This window comes from Pelodiscus sinensis, chromosome 7 (genome assembly GCF_052426305.1).
Source record: "Pelodiscus sinensis isolate ZL-2025 chromosome 7, ASM5242630v1, whole genome shotgun sequence".
Classification (NCBI taxonomy): domain Eukaryota; kingdom Metazoa; phylum Chordata; order Testudines; family Trionychidae; genus Pelodiscus; species Pelodiscus sinensis.
In genome coordinates this window covers 2113322-2135345 of record NC_143058.1, presented here as the reverse complement: position 1 = coordinate 2135345, position 22024 = coordinate 2113322, and the positions used below count along the sequence as shown (strand labels likewise).

General features: G+C 68.0%; 1 protein-coding gene across 3 annotated transcripts; it reads right to left on the bottom strand.

Moving 5' to 3' along the window:
- Positions 1-5239: 5239 nt before the first annotated feature.
- Positions 5240-10349, bottom strand: CRYBA2 (crystallin beta A2). 3 transcript variants are annotated; one of them, XM_089779613.1, is made up of 4 exons: positions 10157-10349; positions 9473-9659; positions 6455-6597; positions 5240-5501 (listed from the first exon to the last, which is right to left on the bottom strand). In XM_089779613.1, exons 1-4 carry the CDS (start codon positions 10312-10314, stop codon positions 5354-5356), a joined length of 636 nt encoding a protein of 211 aa, XP_089635739.1. In that variant the 5' UTR covers positions 10315-10349; the 3' UTR covers positions 5240-5353. The 3 variants fall into 3 exon arrangements, with proteins under 3 accessions (XP_089635739.1, XP_075789054.1, XP_089635740.1); XM_075932939.2 differs by having other exon boundaries at positions 5241-5501; positions 9473-9614; XM_089779614.1 differs by having other exon boundaries at positions 5244-5501; positions 6469-6597.
- Positions 10350-22024: the final 11675 nt, after the last annotated feature.

The window sequence follows — 22024 nt, the reverse complement described above, 5'->3', positions numbered from 1 at the left end:
GGGGGTATTGGCAGAGCTTGGGGGGGCGGGGTGGAGCCCGGGGCTGGATGGGGGCGGCGCGGGGGGTATTGGCAGAGCTGGGGGGGGGGGGTGTGGAGCCCGGGGCTGGATGGGGGCGGCGCGGGGGGTATTGGCAGAGCTGGGGGGTGTGGAGCCCGGGGCTGGATGGGGGCGGCGCGGGGGGCATTGGCAGAGCCGGGGGGTGTGGAGCCCGGGGCTGGATGGGGGCGGCGCGGGGGGTATTGGCAGAGCCGGGGGGTGTGGAGCCCGGGGCTGGATGGGGGCGGCGCGGGGGGTATTGGCAGAGCCGGGGGGTGTGGAACCCGGGGCTGGATGGGGGCGGCGCGGGGGGTATTGGCAGAGCTTGGGGGGGCGGGGTGGAGCCCGGGGCTGGATGGGGGCGGCGCGGGGGGTATTGGCAGAGCTGGGGGGGGGGTGTGGAGCCCGGGGCTGGATGGGGGCGGCGCGGGGGGTATTGGCAGAGCTGGGGGGTGGAGCCCGGGGCTGGATGGGGGCGGCGCGGGGGGTATTGGCAGAGCCGGGGGGTGTGGAGCCCGGGGCTGGATGGGGGCGGCGCGGGGGGTATTGGCAGAGCCGGGGGGTGTGGAACCCGGGGCTGGATGGGGGCGGCGCGGGGGGCATTGGCAGAGCCGGGGGGTGTGGAGCCCGGGGCTGGATCGGGGCGGCGCGGGGGGTATTGGCAGAGCCGGGGGGTGTGGAACCCGGGGCTGGATGGGGGCGGCGCGGGGGGTATTGGCAGAGCTGGGGGGGGCGGGGTGGAGCCCGGGGCTGGATGGGGGCGGCGCGGGGGGTATTGGCAGAGCTGGGGGGGGGGGTGGAGCCCGGGGCTGGATGGGGGCGGCGCGGGGGGCATTGGCAGAGCCGGGGGGTGTGGAGCCCGGGGCTGGGAAAGCAGCGGATGAAGATGGGGGTGGGGGTGATTCGGCCCGCGCCGCCCATCGCAGCCCAGTCCGTCCCTGTCCGGAGCAGGGAACCAGCGCCGGGAGAAAAGAAAAAAAGTTGATAGGTCATGTGGTGCCAGCTCCCGTTCCCCCCCCCCAACTCCTCCACCCCACAGCTCCACACAACTCACAACCCCGCCCCCACCGTGAAGCTGGTGCCAGCCCCCCACCCACAGCCCCCCACAATCCCCAGCCCCGCCCCCACCCTGCATCTGGTGCTCGCCCCCCCCCCCCGCTCCCCTTCCCCCACACACAGCCCCGCCCCAGCAGGGAAGTTTCTGGCCTGAGCAGCAGGGTCAGGAGCCCAGCCGGCACCCAGAGAGTCCTCAGCCCTCCTCGCCCGGCTGGGCGTCCTGGGGCGCGTCCGAACCCGCTGCGCCCCGGGGAGCAGGGCGGGAGCCCAGCCGAGCCCGGCCAGAGGCACAAGGGAGCCGGAGGCTGACGTGTCCCTGGCCGGGCGCGGGCAGCTCAGGTGCGCTACCTGCCCGGGCAGGGTGGGCCGCGCCGGAATGTGTTTGTGGAAGGGGAGAGGCACTTCCTCCTAGGAGCCGTGGGGGCAGGGTGTGCGGGGCGTGGGGAGCCGGGCACAGCCGGCAGCTGGGGGGGGGGGGCGTGGGGAGCCGGGCATAGCCGGCAGCTGGGGGGGGGGGGGCGTGGGGAGCCGGGCCCAGCCGGCAGCTGGGGGGGGGGGGCGTGGGGAGCCGGGCATAGCCGGCAGCTGGGGGGGGGGGGGAGCCGGGCATAGCCGGCAGCTGGGGGGGGGGGGCGTGGGGAGCCGGGCACAGCCGGCAGCTGGGGGGGGGGGCGTGGGGAGCCGGGCACAGCCGGCAGCTGGGAGAGGGGCTGGGGAGCCGGGCATAGCCGGCAGCTGGGAGAGGGGCTGGGGAGCCGGGCACAGCCGGCAGCTGGGAGAGGGGCTGGGGAGCCGGGCATAGCCGGCAGCTGGGAGAGGGGCTGGGGAGCCGGACACAGCCAGCAGCTGAGGGGGGCAGGAGGGGTGGGGGGCTGGCTCGGGGGTGTTTTCATCCAAGGGGGCAGGGAGCGAGGTGGGGAAGGGACAAAGGGTGTCACAGGCTAATTTTAGATCCCGGGATCTCCGGGCCATGGGATTGGGGGCAGCACTGGAACAGGGAGGCCCCGATCCTCACAGGCGCCCAACTCCGCTGGGAACCGGCAGGGTCTGGTTCCTGGCTAGCTCTGGGGCTCTGCGCCTAGCAAAGCCCTTCCCCTCCAGGGACTGGCCCTTCTCTGGCCTCCCTGCGCCGAGGGGCAGACGGAGGACCTGGCGCAGAGAGGCCGGGACCTTCCCCGGGCCGAAGCCGCGCCAGAGCCAGGGGGAAACCCAACGTGAGCTCACGGATCCCCGGAGCAGCGCCCGGGCTGTGTCCCAGCCCCCGACCTCCCCGCCCGGAGCCGCGCCCCCTCCTCTGCCCCGCCCGTGCCGCTGGGCCAGAGAGGGCAAGGGGCCCGCTGCGAGCCCTGACCGGAGTCGCGTGGGCAGACTCGGGGGGCACCGCCCGGGCACCTGGGGGGGGGCAGGCGCCCCCCCGGCCTCCCACGGGGCGTCTCCGCGATGAAAGGACCCCGAAGAAGATCCAGATGGGGGCCCCGATCCGGTCTTTCCCCGCTGGGCCTGACAGCTGGGGGCCCGCCCCTCTGCTACCGGGCGGGCCGGGGGAGGCGGAGCCCGGCCAGCCCGCGGCCGGATCCCAGTGCGGATGTGACAGCGTGGCCGGGACAGCCGGGCCTGGCGCGCAGAGCCGGACCAGGGCGCTCAGGCGCGGGCTGGGGGATGCCCCCGGACCCGTGTGTGGGGGAAGGGACCCTGCTCCGCCTGCTGGCCAGGGTCTGCCCGGGGAGCCGGGCTGCGCCCCGCACGAAATGTCCGGTAACCCGCCCCCCCCCCCCCCGCCCCTAGAGTCCCAGGGAGGGACTGGCCCCACGATCACTCTTATCTGCCTCCAACTGCCCCCATTAACCCAACTGCCCCAATGAATCACCCCCAACTTTCCCAACTGCCTCCAATACCCCTAACTGCCCCAACTGTTTCCCATCCCCCAACTACCCCATCGCCCTTAACAGCCCCACATGCCTGCGTCACCCTTAACTGCCTCATAACCCTAACTGCCCCTGTCACCCCAACTGCGCCCCACAAGTCACCCCCAAACTCACCCCAACTGGCCCATGAATAACCCCTAACTGCCCCCAACCAATCACCTCCAACTTCCCCCACTGGCCCCATTACCCCTAACTTCCCCAACTACACCATCACCCCTAACTGCCCCCAATGAATAACCCCTAAGTGCCTCCCAACTGCCCCCCTCCGTTCATATGGCCGTTAACTGCCTCTGTGCGGGTTATTCCCCCTCCATGCCACCCCGGGCACACTGCCCTGCCTCTCTCAGCCTGCCCAGCGCTGGTGCCAAGGGACAGGTGTGCCAGTGCCCGGGGCCCTTGGCCACCCCCACCCGCAGGCCGGTCCAGCTGCCCCGTCCATGCCAGGCAGGGCCCTGCTGCTGACCCCAGCCGGTGCTGTCACTGGATGCCGCAGGCAGGGGCTGTGTCCGGTGTCCATGGGGCACCGCCCCCGCGTGTCTCCACATCTCACGCGATTTGTTTTCCTTCAAGCTCCAGGCCCGGGAGTCAGGGGACCGTGGGGATCCTGGCCAGGGGACGTGAGGCCTCCCCTGCCCGGCTGCGGCGAAACGCCTGGGACTGTGAGTGAGCCCAGAGACACGGCCCGCCCGGCCGGTGGGAAATCCCCAGGCTGGCGACCGGCATTGGCTGGATCCTGTGGGCGCCCCGGCCCGCCCCACGTGTGCAAAGAAACTCCAGCCCCTGCCATGCTTTCTCTAGCCTCCCCCCTCGGGTCCACTGGCCTCGCTCTGCCCCTCCTCCGCCCGCTGCCCTGCCGCCTTCCCATCCACTTCTGTAGCCAGTGGCTTGCTTCAGCTGCGCTGCCCGGCTCTCCCCCCCAGTCCCCCCAGCCATCCTCTAGCACCGGCCGCCTTTCTGCTGCAGCTCCCTGGACCCTGACTCCCCCTCCCCCTGGGCTGTGGACAGTCCCCTCCCTCTTCTGCTGTGACAGGCCTGGCCCGTGCGCAAGGCGCTGCGCAAACCCCGGCGCACGAGGACTTGTGCTGCGCTAAGAAATGACCATCCAGGCGAGTTCAGAGGCACCGCGTGTCCAGGTGGGAGGATCCCCTGACCCCCACCTTCCAGTGGCCACCCTCCTGTCAGCACCTTCCTCCTGCCTGCCCCTACCGGCCCCCCACAAGGGACAAGGACCCCAGCGGAGGGGCACCCGGCTGGCTGTGGGCAGTGTAGGACTCTCGCTTTTGCTGTTACTGGTGAAATGATCCGGGCAGTACCCCCTGCTGGCCGCGCTGAGAACGGCTCCACCATGTGTCAGACTCTATACTGCCAACAGCGAAGGGGATTCTCCGTTAGAGCAGGGGGTTTCTGGAGAAGGGGGGCTTTGTCGTGGCCGTGGTGACGTTTACTGGATGGAGCACAATGGTAACCCTGGGGGGCGAAGTGGCTGCCGAGCTGTGGCACTAATTGGCAATCAGGTCTGCGTGGGATGAAGACAAATTGGCGTGGGCGGGAGGGAAAGTGGAGGCGGATTGATTTGCGAGGGGAGCACTGAGGTCACGTGCCCCTCGTACATCCTGGGGGGTGGGGATCCGGTGACCGGAAGGATCACGGATCAACGCGGGTCGCAGCTGATTGCAGCTTCCGGCCCTTGCACATCACCGTGCGTGTGCCTCTGTGCAGCTGCCTGCGCGCGTGTGCAAAGCCAGTGCTCATTGCACGCTCAGTCGCACGAGGCGCCGAGGGCTGAAAATCACGCCCTGCTCTTAGGCCCTGGGCAAGGCGGGCGTGGCTGGCTGTGCCCTGGGTTCAGGTCAGCACGTACTCCAGGGTGACCCCTCTTTTCAGGGACTTTGGGCCCTGCCCCGGGACGGAAACGCAGCCCCTGGCCCAAGTCAGACTCGGCAATGCAATGGCCCCTGCAGGCCTGAAGCTCTAGAGAGGGGCGCAATTTCTGCCTCCTCCTCACTTTCCCTTTCTCCAGACACCCGCCCCCATCTCTGGGCTCCCTCCCCGCGAGCCCCAGCGCCAGGGACCAGTTGGGGTCCCGCGAGAGGAAGGGACAGCTCCTTTCGCTCCAGCCGCCTGCCCCGGCCCGAGTGTAGGCAGGCACTCTGTGGAGCCAGCAGGGGGCGCCCAGCAGTGTGTGTGGGGGGGGAGGGGGGTCGCTGCCCCACGGCGCAGACAGAACGAGCGGCCGAGCCTGGTTGCGAGACGCCTTTATTCTCGAGCGGGCGCGGGGCTCTCACCCGCCGGTCCCCAGGGCGGGCGAGCGGGCGCGGCAGGGCCCGGGGTGCTCAGTGCTGGACCCGGCGGATGGACTGGACCTGGTTGGTGTGGGCCTGCGTGCTGTACTCCGTGTACTTCTTAAACTCGCCGTTCTGCTTGTCCCGCTCCAGCACGTACTGGTAGCCGCGGTACCCCGGATACTGGTATGCCACCCACCTGCAGGGCACAGCACCACCACCGTCAGCCCCTGGCCCGGCGCGCTCTGGGACAGCCCCTCCGGAGCCGGTGGGGTCCCGCTGCAGGGCACCGGGATGCTCTCCCCACCCTCCTGGGGGATCCGGTTGGCTCCCTCCCTTCGGGTTTGACAGAAACATGCGCCCTCCCCTGAGCCTCTGTGGGCCTCCCCCGAATGCAGGGGCCCTTCCTCCCCCGAACGCTTGGCCTCTCCCCCACCCCCCTCCCAGTGCAAGCCTCAGCCAGAGCCTCACAGCACAGCTCAGAGATGGAGCTGGTGCACAGGGGCTGGACTGGTGCACAGGGCCTAGTGAGCAGGGAATGGGATGATGCACAGGGACTAGTATATAGGGACCAGGACAGTGCATAGGGACTAATGCATAGGGACTGGGATGGTGCACAGGGCCTACTAGTGCATAGGGGCTGGACTGGTGCACAGGGCCTAGTGAGCAGGGAATGGGATGATGCACGGGGACTAGTATATAGGGACCAGGACAGTGCATAGGGACTAATGCATAGGGACTGGGATGGTGCACAGGGCCTACTAGTGCATAGGGGCTGGACTGGTGCACAGGGCCTAGTATATAGGGACAAGGATAGGGCATAGGGACCAGGATGGTGCACAAGGCCCAGTGCACAGGGACTGGACTAGTGCACAGGATGGTGCATGAGGACTCCACTGAGCTTTAGGGCCTGAGCCAGCTGGGAGCAATATGCCCTGGATGGCCAGTGGCCCTGGTGGAAGTTGGGAGGGCTGAGCCAGGCTCTGGCTGTCCCGGGTCACTCAGCCCATGGCGGGAGGCTGCTTGGAACATAAGACCCTGCCAAGGGCCTGCGGAGACATAGCCGGGGTCCATCTCGCCCAGGGTCCCGTCTGCCGCCAGTGCCAGGTGCCCCAGAGGGGTGAACAGAGCAGGGAACCGTCTGTCACTTACGCTCCTGAGTTCACCTTGATAGAAGCCACCTCTTTGCTGCCCCAGCCCATGGCCTGCAGCGAGGGGAAGTCGTCGCTCAGCTCAAACTTGCGCCCCTGGAAGTTCTCCGCCTCGTAGAGGGTGACTTTGCTGTCGCTGTGGTTCTGTGCAGGGAAGAGGCCGGTCAGCAGGCCCACTCGCCCCCTCTTCTCTCTGCACCCAGCCCCTCTCCCCAGTGCTGCTCTGTGCACGGCCCCTGCTGTTTGGATGAAGGGGCGCACCCCCCTCTGGGCCTGCTGCCCACCTGGCACCCCTGTGGCAAGGCAGCCGTACCCCACTCAGTCAGCGGGGTGCCCTGGGGGAAGAGGGGAGGACTGATGCCCCAAGCACCTTCAGCTGGAACTCGCTGCCTTGGTGGGAGATGTGCTACACCGGCTCCCAGTGTGGGGACAAATGGTGCCAAGGGCTGCCGGGCTGGTCCAGGAACCAGCAAAGGGCGCCTGGCACTGAACAGACCCGGCACGAGCCAGCCTCTGCCCCAGCGATGGAGATGAGGAGGATGAAGCCGGGGGCTGAGATGCCCAGGGTCACACAGGGCAGGCTGGGACTCGAACCCACTTCCCCGGTCCCAGCCCAGGGCAGGGCCCACCAGGCCAGCCCTGCAAACCCCTTTCTTCTCCAGCGAACGCCTCTGGCCCTCAGGGCCTGCTCCTCCCACTCCTCTCCACCGGAGCCCACGGGCAGCGGGGGCCAGAGCTGCAGGGCGACCCTGGCATGGGGCCCAGGCTGGAGGGCTGTGGCCAGGCTGCTCATGTCCCTGTCTCACTCCAGGGGATGTGAGGCACCCCATGAGCCGGGGCGAGAGGGCCAAAACAGTCTCGGTGCCAACACACTCGCTGTCTCCACTCGGCTCGCGGAGCTTCCCGAGGCCTGCGAGCCGTGGGGGGATGCAGACAGCGTGGGCACAGAGCCAGGGCTGGTGCATGGCCCGTGCCTGGGTGCCGCTGGCTGGCAGACCGGCAGGCACTAAGGGGTTAATCTTGAGGCCCCCGCACTAGATGTGGTGTGTCCCCCCCGCGTTCTCCCCCGCCGCGCAGCCCTGCCAGCGAGCAGTGATCTTATCGCAGCCCCTTTATTAAAGCCGGAGCATATCTGCCTGGCGGTTATTAAAACTGGGGCGGGACGCGGGGCCGGAGCCAGGGGACGTGCCAGCGTTTAAAGCCCCAGCGACGCTGCTGATGGAGCGATAGGGCCGCAGCCTGGTGGGGGAGAGCCGAGGCCCGGCTGGGAATGTCCGGCACGAAGGACAGAACAACCCCTAGGCCAGATGCCCCTTTGCCACCGGGCGCCGCCTGCCCGGATTTGTTCAGAATCACAAAATCCATCCGGTTTGTGAGAAGGGTCAGAGCTGGGGTTGTAACTTGCGCAGTGTACGACTGTCCGGAAAAGGCAGGGATGGAGTTACCATAGCTGTCTGTCTGTCTGCCTGTCCATCTATCTACCCCCACGCACCCCATCTGTCTGCCTGTCCATCTATCTATCCCCATGCACCCCATCTGTCTGCCTGTCCATCTATCTACCCCCGCGCACCCCATCTGTCTGCCTGTCCATCTATCTATCCCCATGCACCCCATCTGTCTGCCTGTCCATCTATCTACCCCCGCGCACCCCATCTGTCTGCCTGTCCATCTATCTATCCCCATGCACCCCATCTGTCTGCCTGTCCATCTATCTACCCCCGCGCACCCCATCTGTCTGCCCGTCCATCTATCTATCCCCATGCACCCCATCTGTCTGCCCGTCCATCTATCTATCCCCATGCACCCCATCTGTCTGTCTGTCCATCTATCTACCCCCACGCACCCCATCTGTCTGCCTGTCCATCTATCTACCCCCACGCACCCCATCTGTCTGCCTGTCCATCTATCTATCCCCATGCACCCCTATCTGTCTGTCTGTCCATCTATCTATCCCCACGCACCCCATCTGTCTGTCTGTCCATCTATCTACCCCCACACACCCCATCTGTCTCCCTGTCCATCTATCTATCCCCATGCACCCCTATCTGTCTGTCTGTCCATCTATCTATCCCCACGCACCCCATCTGTCTGCCTGTCCACCTATCTATCTCCATGCACCCCATCTGTCTGCCTGTCCATCTATCTATCCCCATGCACCCAATCTGTCTGTCTGTCCATCTATCTATCCCCACGCACCCCATCTGTCTGCCTGTCCATCTATCTACCCCCACGCACCCCATCTGTCTGCCTGTCCATCTATCTATCCCCATGCACCCCTATCTGACTGTCTGTCCATATATCTACCCCCACGCACCCCATCTGTCTGCCTGTCCATCTATCTATCCCCATGCACCCCTATCTGTCTGTCTGTCCATCTATCTACCCCCACGCACCCCATCTGTCTCGCTGTCCATCTATCTATCCCCATGCACCCCTATCTGTCTGTCTGTCCATCTATCTATCCCCACGCACCCTATCTGTCTGCCTGTCCATCTATCTATCTCCATGCACCCCATCTGTCTGCCTGTCCACCTATCTACCCCCATGCACTCCTAGCTACTTGTCTCTCTATCCCTCTGTCTATCCCCATGCACCCCATCTGTCTGTCTGTCCACCTATCTACCCCCATGCACTCCCTATCTGTCTGTCTGTCCCTTTATCTATCCCCATGCATCCCATCTGTTTATCTATCTACCCCCATGCACTTCTAGCTACCTCTGTCCATCTTATACCCCACCCCCCACCTGTCTACCTATCTATCTCCATACATGCCCATCTATCTGTCTGTCTATCTCTTCTCACCCCCTATCACTCTGTCCCCACACATTTCCATCTATCTGTCCATCTGTCTATGCAATCTCATAGTCTCTCTTTTCCTCCCCCTCCTCCATGCACCTCCTCTGTCCATCCCTGCTCAACACATCCGTGACGTGAGATTTCCACGTCTCCTTGGCCCTGGGCCAGCGAGGGAGGAGACGGGCCGGCCCGGGGCTGCGCGTGGAAGGCGAGGGCGACTCACGGCACACTTGATGGGCCGGAATGACAGCAGGTGCTCGGTTCGGTAGCCGCTGTTTCCGCTCCAGGCCTCCCAGCGGGGGTAGTCGCCCTTCTCCAGGATGAACTGCTGCCCCTGGTACTCCGGGTACTCAAAGCCCACCCAGCTGCGGGAAAGGGGCGGTGTCAGCAGCGTGTCTGCAGGATGCACCCTGGAAAGCAGGGCTGGTAAAGCCCCCGGGGCAGAGGGCAGGGCAGGACCCCAGCCTCTGCTGATGGGCTGCAGAACGGGCTGGAAATATCTCATCGGAGCCTGCATGGCACCATCGCTACCGGCTGCTCCCAGCCTGGACACATCAGCTGCCCATTGCCCTCAGCATGGCCTGAGGGGAGCGAGTCCGTCTCTAGCCCTGTGCTGCCTCAGCCTTGCCCTCATTCTCCCCCTCTCACAGCGGGAGAAACCGAGTCACAGCACAGGGAAGTGATGTGACCAAGGTCACCTGGCAAGTCTGTGGCAGAGGTGGGGATAGGATCCAGGTGTCCTGCCTGCCCAGTCTGTGCTGTGGCCCTGGGCTGGTGTTCTGGTTGTGCTGTGGAGCTGCCCCGCGTACAGCGGCCGCGCAGAAGGGAGCCGCGAAGGACGTGCCGAGCTGTGAAGCTGCCAGCACTGGGGGTCGCAGGTGGGTGGGGCCGGGGCCAGGGCACTTACGGGCCGTTCTCCACCTTGATGGAGCGGATCTTGCGGAAGCCACGCTCCATGATGCTGGGGCACTCCAGCAAGAACTCGCTGCGCTTGCCCTGGAAATTCTCCTCCTCCCAGACCGTCAGCTTGAACTGGCCCAGGGCCTCCATGGGTGGGCTGGTCATAGGGTAGTCTCCGGCTGCAGAGACAAGGCCCAGCTCAGCCACATCTGACCCCTGCCCTGGCCCACTTGGGTGGGCTTGGCCCCTTCAGCCACACGACTCCAGCCAAGGCAGGGCAGGGGTCTCGGCTGGGGCTCCACCTACCCCAGGAGTCTGCTCCCAGGAGGAACAGTGGTGCAGAGGGCTGGGATGGAGGAACTTTGGGGGTGGAGGGGAGCCCGGGGCTGGGCTGGCAGGGTCTAGGGTGGGGCGTGAGGGACACTTGCAGGGTTGGGGGAGTTAGGGGATGAGGGTCAGGAGTGAGGGGCACCGGCAGAGCTGGGGGGAAGGGGCTGCAAGTCGGGAGGGAGGGGGACCGGCAGGGCTGGGGGGAGCTCAGGGAGGGGCTGGAAGGGGTGGGGTGGGGTGTGAGGGGCACTGACAGGGCTGGGGGGAGCCCAGGCAGGGACTGGAAGGGGTGGGGTGGGGTGGGGCGTGAGGGGCACTGGCAGGGCTGGGGGGAGCCCAGGGAGGGGCTGGAAGGGGTGGGGTGGGGCGTGAGGGGCACTGGCAGGGCTGGGGGGAGCCCAGGGAGGGGCTGGAAGGGGTGGGGTGGGGCGTGAGGGGCACTGGCAGGGCTGGGGGTTGCAGATGGGGCGTGAGGAGCACTGCAGAGCTGTGCCAGAGACAGGCTGCGCTGGGCCCACCCATTTTCCAGTCATCTCTGCCCGGTGCTCTCAGCCCCTCCCATTTCAATCCATCCATTTCCTCAGCCAGCGGGGAAAGCAAGGCCCCTGCCTCCCAGCTGGGAGCAGGTGGGGGGGGGGGGCACAGTACCTGAGAACTTCATTCCAGCAAAGGGGAGACCTGCCCCACCCCCGCCAGCCCCGGCCCAGCCCCACCCCCTGACCCTCACCCCAGAGCCCACAGCGCCCAGCCCCGCTCCCCCCATCCCACCAGATGCAGTACAGCGGGGCCGGGCTGCTGTGGGCCCGCAGTGCCCTTCCCCCCATCCAGCAGGGCATGCTGCAGCCTCTGGGGCTGAGTCAGAGCAGCCCCCGCCCCAGGGGGTCCTGTCCTGTCCCAGCGCCAAGGCAGGATTGTCCCCTCTCCAGGGCAGAGCCCAGCAAGGGGGCGTCCACCCCCCATCCAGGGAGGCTCCTGCTGCCCAAGGGTGGATCTGGAGGAGGGTGGGTGCGGCCGGGGGTGGGTGATGGCTCAATAAATTGATCCCCTGAAGGGCTGAGCTTCTGCCCCATTAAGCTGTGGGGCCCTCCATAGAAAGACGCCCTCCAGTCACCTCCCCACCCAGCCCCAAGGGGCTCCTCTTGCTCCCGCCCCGTGTCCCTGGCCTTCCGCTCTCTAGGCACTGCTGCAGCCCGTCCCCTCGGCTCCAGGGGCCCGTCCTGCTGCAGCCCGTCCCCTCGGATCCAGGGGCCCGTCCTGCTGCAGCCCGTCCCCTCGGCTCCAGGGGCCCATCCTCCTGCAGCCCGTCTGTGCCCAGGCCATGTTCCTCGGCAAAGGCAGGCGGGATCTCTGGCTGGGGGAGGCCAGGCTCGGTTGTGCAACGCTGGGTCCATAGTGCGGGAGCCCAACATGGCTGGGGACCTGCTGCAGAGACGTGACCCAGCATCTTCCCCGAGGGGCCCCGCCCTGGCTTCAGGCTGCCCCCCCAAGAGCCGCCCACACCGCCAGGCAGCCCTGGCATGGGCAGCTCCCAGCCCACCCTGGGGCAGCCCCACTGGGATGTCCTGGCTGCAGCTGGGTGATTTCCCAGCGTGGCTATTAGGGTGCATGGCAGCTGTGCCCTCACGGTGATCTGTCCCTCCAGCTCCCCTAATCCTGTGCTGAGGGGCAGCCAAGAACACGGGCAAGGCCCCCAAACCAGGCTCCACCCCCAGAATCCAAACGTGCCAGCTGTGCCACACACGCTGCCCCCCAGCACACCCCAGAGGGGCTGTGGGGGTGGCTGCCGGGGCCTGGTACTTACTTGATCTGCAGGGTAAAAACGAGAGGGTGGCGCTGCGGGGCACCCAGGCCCTTTTATAGCCGGGCCGGCCAAGTGCAGCGTGTGCACATGTAGGCAGGGCTGAGTCAGCAGGCAGGGGTGCGGGCCAGGTGGGGGGCCGGCGGCCGGGCCGGCTGTCCATTCCAATCAGCCATTATGGGGAGATCAGCCGCCCAGGCCGCACAATGGAAAGTGCTGGGCCGCGGTCGCTCCGCCGCTCAGGGCCACAATAGGGAAAGTCCCTGACTCGCCAGTTTCCTTTCTCTGCGGCACCATGTGCCCGCGCTGGGGGATTAGGGGCACAGCCCGCGGGCGGGACAATGGTGCCACGGGGGGAGCTCCCAGCTGTGCCGCTTTACAACATGCCATGGCAGGGTCAGGGGATGTGGGGCAGCTGCCTCACTTCCTTGGGTCACAGGTGCCAACCTGTGCCAGGCTCCATGCCCAGGGCTCACTACCCTGGGGGCTTGGGAAGGCTGCACCCCCCTCCCCCCGCCTCCCGCACCGCACCCTCTCGCCAGGCTGTCTGCAGTGTGGCACTGGGGCAGCGTATAACGCTCCGGTCAGCCCATCCCGGTGCCCTGCCTCAGCCCCCAGGGGCATCTAGGAGCCAGTACCACGTCCGGCCACCCGGGAGCCCCTGGCAAGGCTGCGCTAGTGTGTGACCAGCAGGGGGTGCTGTTTGCAGGTGACAGCAGGAAGCCAGTGCTAGGCTGGAGAGCAGGGGACCCTGCCAGCGCTAGGCTGGAGAGCAGGGGACCCTGCCAGCGCTAGGCTGGAGAGCAGGGGGCGGATCCAGGCACCCAGAGCTGGGAAGGAAGCGCAGATCTCAAGGGATTCCTGGAGAGGTTCAGGGCCCCCTGGGTTGCTCCAGTCTCTTCTCTCGGCCTGGGCTGATGTGGCTGGCTCCCATCCCTGCAGCCCCCACCTAGGGAGGCGGCCTCTCCCCCGGGCCCTGGGCTTTGCAGCATGCCTGAGGCCACCCTGGCTGGGGTGGGGCCATTTTGGTTAAATGCGGAGCCACCCGGGAGCAGCTTTGTCCTGGGTCCCAGCCGCAGCCCCGAACTGGCCCATGCCCCTCCCCCCCTGGCTGGCTAAGGGGTGTGGGTGGGCGAAAGGTGCCCGGGGAGATGAGGGATCAGCCTGCTCCTCTCTGGGAATGCCCCTAGGAAATGTCCCCCCCCCCCCCCCCGGGCTTCCTGGGGAACAGGGCTAGCCCCAGGCAGGGCTGAGGGAGTGACTTGGGGGCTAGTGGTTAGAGCGCGGGGGGCGGGGCTAAGACTCGGGGTTCTATGCCAGCTCTGGAAGGGGAGTGGGGTGCAGTGGTTAGAGCGCGGGGGGCGGGGCTAAGACTCGGGGTTCTATGCCAGCTCTGGAAGGGGAGTGGGGTGCAGCGGTTAGAGCGCGGGGGCGGGGCTAAGACTCGGGGTTCTATCCCAGCTCTGGAAGGGGAGTGGGGTGCAGCGGTTAGAGCGCGGGGGGCGGGGCTAAGACTCGGGGTTCTATGCCAGCTCTGGAAGGGGAGTGGAGTGCAGTGGTTAGAGCGCGGGGGGCGGGGCTAAGACTCGGGGTTCTATCCCAGCTCTGGAAGGGGAGTGGGGTGCAGCGGTTAGAGCGCGGGGGGCGGGGCTAAGACTCGGGGTTCTATCCCAGCTCTGGAAGGGGAGTGGGGTGCAGCGGTTAGAGCGCGGGGGGCGGGGCTAAGACTCGGGGTTCTATGCCAGCTCTGGAAGGGGAGTGGGGTGCAGCGGTTAGAGCGGGGGGGGGGGCAGCACAGAACTGTGCCCTGCTTCGCCATTCACTTGGTGTGAGACTTTAGGCAAGTCGCTCCCTCCCTTTTCCCAGCGGGCCTAGCGGCGCCTCCCCAGGGCTGAGCCAGGCGCCAGACCCGGAGGATACGCCCGGTCCCTCTGGGGCGGGTCCCAGCGGAACAATCCCGCGAGCCGCCACTAGAGGGCGCAGGAGCGCAGGGATTGGACACCCAGAGCCCCGGGAGGTGGGGGCTGGTGGGTGGTTTGCGCTGCGGGCAGCGCGGGACCCAGGGAGCCGTGCGGGGGGGGGAGTGCGGGAGGGGACCCCGCCCCCCAGCAATGCGCTGGTTCGCGCCCGCCAGCCCAGGAGCCCTGGCCGGGGCGGGGCTGGGACTGAGCTGGGGCGCTGGACTCCGCCAAGGGAGCCCCGGCTTCTCCCCAGCGCCCGGCCGGTGACATCGCCCCGCACCCCGGGACAAGCCAGCTGCTGTGGCTGCCTGCAGCTCATGGGCCGCTCGGTGCGGGGTCTCGCGGGCCGAGCATAGCGGGTGGGGCCCGTCTGCCTCAAGGGGCGGCTGCCCACGCCACCTCTGCTAGCTCGTTAGCATGTACCCTGGGCTGGGCCATGTTTTGTTGGGCCTGGGCACCGCACACTGCACCTCCCCAGCCTGGGCACCGCACACTGCACCTCCCCAGGCTGGGCACTGCACACTGCACCTCCCCAGGCTGGGCACCGCACACTGCACCTCCCCAGGCTGGGCACTGCACACCACACCTCCACAGCCTGGGCACCGCACACTGCACCTCCCCAGGCTGGGCACCGCACACTGCACCTCCCCAGCCTGGGCACCGCACACTGCACCTCCCCAGCCTGGGCACCGCACACTGCACCTCCCCAGGCTGGGCACCGCACACTGCACCTCCCCAGCCTGGGCACTGCACACTGCACCTCCCCAGCCTGGGCACCGCACACTGCACCTCCCCAGCCTGGGCACCGCACACTGCACCTCCCCAGGCTGGGCACTGCACACTGCACCTCCCCAGGCTGGGCACCGCACACTGCACCTCCCCAGCCTGGGCACTGCACACTGCACCTCCCCAGCCTGGGCACCGCACACTGCACCTCCCCAGCCTGGGCACCGCACACTGCACCTCCCCAGGCTGGGCACCGCACACTGCACCTCCCCAGCCTGGGCACCGCACACTGCACCTCCCCAGGCTGGGCACCGCACACTGCACCTCCCCAGCCTGGGCACTGCACACTGCACCTCCCCAGCCTGGGCACCGCACACTGCACCTCCCCAGCCTGGGCACTGCACACTGCACCACCCCAGCCTGGGCACCGCACACTGCACCTCCCCAGCCTGGGCACCGCACACTGCACCTCCCCAGCCTGGGCACTGCACACCGCACCTCCATAGCCTGGGCACCGCACACTGCACCTCCACAGCCTGGGCACCGCACACCGCACCTCCCCAGCCTGGGCACCGCACACTGCACCTCCACAGCCTGGACACCGCACACCGCAGCTCCCCAGCCTGGGCACTGCACACCGCACCTCCATAGCCTGGGCACCGCACACTGCACCTCCACAGCCTGGGCACCGCACACCGCACCTCCACAGCCTGGGCACCGCACACCGCACCTCCCCAGCCTGGGCACCGCACACCGCACCTCCACAGCCTGGGCACTGCACACCGCACCGCCACAGCCTGGGCACTGCACACCGCACCTCCCCAGCCTGGGCACCGCACACCGCACCTCCACAGCCTGGGCACCGCACACCGCACCTCCCCAGCCTGGGCACCACACACTGCACCTCCCCAGGCTGGGCACCGCACACCGCAGCTCCCCAGCCTGGGCACTGCACACCGCACCTCCACAGCCTGGGCACTGCACACCGCACCGCCACAGCCTGGGCACCGCACACCGCACCTCCACAGCCTGGGCACTGCACACTGCACCTCCCCAGCCTGGGCACCGCACACCGCACCTCCACAGCCTGGGCACTGCACACCGCACCTCCACAGCCTGGGCACCGCACACCGCACCTCCCCAGCCTGGGCACCGCACACCGCACCTCCAGAGCCTGGGCACTGCACACCGCACCTCCAGAGCCTGGGCACCGCACACCGCACCTCCACAGCCTGGGCACTGCACACCGCACCTCCCCAGGCTGGGCACCGCACACTGCACCTCCACAGCCTGGGCACTGCACCAATGCAGCTAGAGGCGCGGTTCTAGACTCGCTGGGCTGAACCAATGCCACAGAAGGTGGGATTCTAGATTAGGTGGGCTGAACCAATGCAGCAAGAGGTGGGGTTCTAGACTTCCTGTGCTGAACCAATGCAGCAGGAGGTGGGGTTCTAGACTAGCTGGGTTGAACCAATGCAGCAGGCCACTATGACCAATACTATGTCGTGTCCCTAGGGAGCTTGTCTGGTCCCACTGGGACCAGCCCCATAGATAACAGCGTGAGGGGGCAGCTGCATGGTTCTCTCCCTGCTGGTGGGTCTCACGTGGGGGTCGCTCTGCTCTGCACAGGCCTCAGTGGGAGGGAAGCTTGGGGCCTGTGTGGGAGCCCCCCCAGCAGATGGAGCTAAGGCTGGGCCCTGTTTATCTTGCTCCCAGTTGCCTGGTGCCGTGTTTGCTCTGGACCTTGTTTCCTGCCTCCAGCCTGCAGACACAGGTGGCTTTTATTTGCAGGGTCTGGCTGATTAGATCAGGGCTGGTGCAGCCCCCGGCCCCCCTCCCCCAGCAGCCTCATTTCCTGCAGACTCACCCTGCAGGGAAGGGATGCAAATTCACTCGGGGCTGGGTGAGGCCGTTATCCTACAGGGCTTCTCTCCCACCCACAAGGCCCTGCCCCGTCTCAGGCCCCCCGAGCCCCAGCTCTAGGACTGGCAAGCTGATCCACTCCCCAGCGGCCAGGCCCCCCTGCTCCAGGGGCACCCGAGCCCTGTGGCGCACACGCGTGTGCTCACACACATGCCCCGTGCTGGCGTGTGCATGCAGCGAGATATGCTGGCACACGCCGCCCCCGCTGCACCCCGGCCAAGCACCCATTCATGTCAGGGCCAGGCACACGCCGCTGGCTGGCCTGGACATACGTGTGCACCTGTGCTCCCGCAGCCCCCGCCGCCACCCACCGCAGCTCGGTGACGACAATCAGGCTGGCAGATGTTGCTGGGATTAGCCCCCCCACCCCCCCCGCAGATAGGGAGCGGCTCTAATGTGCCATGCCCGGGGCTGCGGCAGCCTCTTGGCCCACCCAGCTGCTGCTCTGTGCCTGGGAATTTAGAGGGGGCAGATGCTGCTCAAGCTTCCCCAAAATTTGCTCTGCCAGGGCCCTTCGCTCCTAACCACAGGCCCTGCTATCCCAGCCCTGGGCTCCCCCCACAGCCCTGCCTGGGCCCCTCACTCCCGACCCACAGCCCCTGCCAACCCAGCCCTGGGCCCCCCCCCACAGCCCTGCCTGGGCCCCTCACTCCCGACCCACAGCCCCTGCCAGCCCAGCCCTGGGCCCCCCCCCACAGCCCCTGCCAGCCCAGCCCTGGGCTCCCCCCACAGCCCTGCCCGGGCCCCTCACTCCCGACCCACAGCCCCTGCTATCCCAGCCCTGGGCTCCCCCCACAGCCCTGCCCGGGCCCCTCACTCCCGACCCACAGCCCCTGCCAACCCAGCCCTGGGCCCCCCCCCACAGCCCTGCCTGGGCCCCTCACTCCCGACCCACAGCCCCTGCCAGCCCAGCCCTGGGCCCCCCCCACAGCCCTGCCTGGGCCCCTCACTCCCGACCCACAGCCCCTGCTATCCCAGCCCTGGGCCCCCCCCACAGCCCTGCCTGGGCCCCTCACTCCCGACCCACAGCCCCTGCCAGCCCAGCCCTGGGCCCCCCCCACAGCCCCTGCCAGCCCAGCCCTGGGCCCCCCCCACAGCCCTGCCTGGGCCCCTCACTCCCGACCCACAGCCCCTGCCAGCCCAGCCCTGGGCCCCCCCCACAGCCCCTGCCAGCCCAGCCCTGGGCTCCCCCCACAGCCCTGCCTGGGCCCCTCACTCCCGACCCACAGCCCCTGCCAGCCCAGCCCTGGCCCCCCCCCACAGCCCCTGCCAGCCCAGCTCTGGGCCCCCCCCACAGCCCTGCCCGGGCCCCTCACTCCCGACCCACAGCCCCTGCCAGCCCAGCCCTGGGCCCCCCCCACAGCCCTGCCTGGGCCCCTCACTCCCGACCCACAGCTGGCTGTGGCCTTGATCTGCGCAGCAGGCAGGGCAGGGGGCTCAGCCCCCCTGGGCTCCTATTGGCAGGGAGGATGCTGGGTCCGGGTGACGCCCCCCGGCCCACGGGATCAGCTGGCCACTCAGGGCAGCACCCGTGAGGGGCGGGAGAGCCGCGATGGGGATGGGGAGGCAGCTGTTATATTGGAGGCTGGGGTCCTGTGTGGAGTCAGGAGACACAGCGGGACTGGCCCTGGGACACGCTCCACAGACCCTGGCACCCGTGCACGTCAGCCCCCCATGTACACATGCGCCATGGGCCCAGGAGGGCACCCACCCTGCCGGGGACGCCCACGTGCCCTGCGGTATGGGCCGCGGCCAGCAGCTCACCTGGGACCCCCGCTCAGCGGCGCCTGGGCAGAGCTGGCTCCGAGGCCCAGGGAGGCCCTGTCCCCACCCATGGTTGCTGCGCGGCCCGCAACGGGGAAGCAGTCGCCCGCCGGCTCCTGTTCCCATGGGGATTAATCCCGTGTGAAGGTCACCAGAGTCCTGCCAGCTGCTGCTCTCCCGGCCAGCGGATTACAGCCTAGGTGTGCGCAGGGCCTGACACCAGCCCGGGCAGCGCCCGCCCCCCGGGGGCCAGGCCTCCGCGGCACCTGAGAGTCCTAACCAGGCCCTGGGGCAGCCTGGCAGCTCGGCCACAGGGCTGGGTCCCCTCCGGGCAGCCTTAGAGCCGGTCTAGGCACCTCCCGCCAGCATGCCGGGAGCCCCCAGGGAGGCAAAGGGCCCCCGCCAGCCGAGCACAGGTGATCTGCGGGCACTGCCCCGCCTGCCAGCCGGGGGCTGCAGGAGTGAGGGCCTGGGAGGGCTGGGAAAGGAGCAGGCAATAGCCATGAATCCCCAGAGCCCTGGACAGAGCCAGGCAACAGCCTCAAGCGAAGGGGGGGGGCGCCCGCTGGCCCATTGTCATGAGCTCCCTGGACCCCAGCACCACTGGCGATGTGCCCGCAGCGGCCCTGGCCACCTGCCTGTGGCCCAGGCCCCGCTGACTCGGGAAAGTGGCCAGGACATTAACCCTTTGCTGGGCAGCTGGTCTGCCCTGGGGCTCAGCGCCCTGCCCAGCGGTGCCAGCCAGCCGTGGCATCTGCTCAGGGAACTGACGCTGCCCAGCAGCCCCCTGGCACCTGAGTGGCCCGCCCCATGCCAGAGCCCCACTGGTAGAGAGTCCAGGGCAAGGACTCTGGCTTGCTAGTCAAACCCGCCCTTGTGGGCTCAGCCCCAGCCTCCCTCCATGCATGCGGGGCTCCCCCTCCCCGGCGAGCAGACCCGCTCCACACGGACTCACAACGTGTGACCCGCAGTGCCAGCCAGGAGCGGGGAAGGTTGGCATCCTCATGGTGTAGCTGGGGAAACTGAGGCATGGGGTGGGGCGGAGTCACACCCAGTCTGGCCACACAGCCCATGCTGGGGCTGGAGATGGGCCACCGCACCACAGGGAGCCCCGTTTGGGTGCATTCAATCCACCCAGGACCTGAAGCCAGGGGTCCCCGCTCCCTCCCTGGTGCTGGGGTGCAGCCCCTCAGGAGGGCCGGGAAGTGGCAGAGCATGTGTGTGCGGCGTGCACCGGGGACCTGGCCGGGGACACGGAAGTTATAGGATGTGCTGCCCACACCTCCTGGCATCTGAGGACCAGGCATGGCCTCCAGCCCAGCCAATCAGAGCTGGCGTAGTGGCTCCCTTGCCAGTCAGGCAGCTGGAGGGCAGGTGCACCAGCCCCAGTCCCGGGCGGGCATCGTGTTAGCCTGGTGCTGCCTGCCACGGGGGTGCAACCCAGCCGGCCCACCCCAAGGCAGCGATGTCGCCCGCACACGGGGGGGGGTTGGAGAGACATTGGGTGCGAGGGGGAAAGCCCCACGCTGCCCGGGGTGCCAGCTGCCCCGCCCCCGCCCGGGCGCAGGCCCAGTTCCCTGTTGGCGGGGCTTGCACCAGGATGCGGCTGCCGGCGGCTCGCCCGTTCCTCTTTCATTACCCTGAGCAAACAGCAGCACCTAGGTGATAAACAGCAGCAGGTGCGGCCGAGGCTGGGCCTGGGGGGAGGGGAACCCGGCAGCCACGGACCCCCTGGATCGCCAGGCCAGATCCTCAGCGCGCAGGGCCCCCGGCTCCGGTGGTGCTGGGGCCGCTTGCGCAGGCTGGGGATCTGGCCTGCTCCCTCGCTCCAGCTGTACCCCAGGGGGAGGGGATGGCAGGTGGGGCTTTTCCCTGGCTCCCCCCACCCCACCTTAGTGCTGTGCAGTGACTGGCTTCTCCTGTGCAACGCATCGCCTCTGCAGCTCGGGGGGCACCGGGCCACCAGGACTCCTGGGCTCCACTCTGAGCGCTGGGAGGAAAGCCTAGTGGGTAGAGCAGTGGGGAGTCGGGGTCTAGGGACTGTGCCTCAGCCCAGGCAGGGTGCAGAGCACGGACGACTGAGAGCATCTCTTGTCTTATCCCGAGCCAGCTGCTGCTTGGGGTAGGGGCCACCTATCCATCGTCTGAGCAGCACCCAAGGGGCGGGGTCCCGGGCCGGACCTGGGCCCTGGGCTACCCAAATAACCGCACCACGCTGCACAGTGAGGTATGAACTGCCACCTGGCAGCCCTCCCAGGCAAGGCCCAGGCAGGAGTGAGGGGCACCAGGAGAGTGGGGGGGGCGATTGGGGTAGCAGGAGCCTGCAGGCTGGAGTGAGGGGCACCAGGAGAGTGGGGGGGGCGATTGGGGTAGCAGGAGCCTGCAGGCTGGAGTGAGGGGCACCAGGAGAGTGGGGGGGGGGGCGATTGGGGTAGCAGGAGCCTGCAGGCTGGAGTGAGGGGCACTGGAAGGGCTGGGGGGGTGGGAATCTGTGGTCGGGCTAGCAGCAGGCCATGCTGGGATTGAGGGGCATTGCTGAGCTGGGGGGGCTCAGGGCTGGGAGAAAAGGGGGCTGCAGGGCAGGAGAGAGGGGCACCAGCGGAGCTGGGGGGCAGGGCTGGACCACTGGGGAGAATCAGGCGATTTAGCCCCCGGAAGCAGCAGGGCCGGCACTTTTCACCAGCACAAAATTCATCTGGCAAGGGAGACAATCCAGGCAGGTGGAACAGCCCCTCCCCCACCTGCTATTAAAATCCCAGGCGGGGGCGACGCGGGGCTGGGGGGGGAGCGCTGTAGCGAGAACAGAACATGCTGCCCCCGGCGCCCGGCCCTGCGACAGCTGGTCCAGGCCCCTGACAACAGCCCTGGTGCATCGCGTCTGCCCAGCTCAGCCTCCTCCCCCGGCGCCCGCATCTCCAGCACCGATCTGCTGGGGCCAGCTGGGACCAGCCCTGTCCTGGCAGGTCCCTGGGGCAGCCCAGCCCCCCTTACGCCCCCACACTAATGGGCTCAAAGTGGTGCCCGTGGGGACCCAGACCTGGGGGGCTGTGGCACTGTGACTGCTTCTGCACGGGGCCGGGGAGGTGAGCCATGGGGCGGGGCCCTTCCCTGGGGATACGGGAGCCCAGCCCCTTGGCTGGCAGTGCTGGGCCAGGACACTCAGGAACATCCCCGCAGCTGCATGCCCTGTCCAGAGCGTGTGACCCCGGCTGGTTTCACCCTGTGACATCAGCTCCACCGCGGGGCTCCAGCCTGGCCCCCTTCACCAGCCCCACACCCCCCGGGTTGCTGCTACAGACACATCTCCCTAGATGGCAAACTGCCAAGGATCCCCTTGAAGCAGGGGGCTCAGTAGGGGGCACTCTCTCCCCAC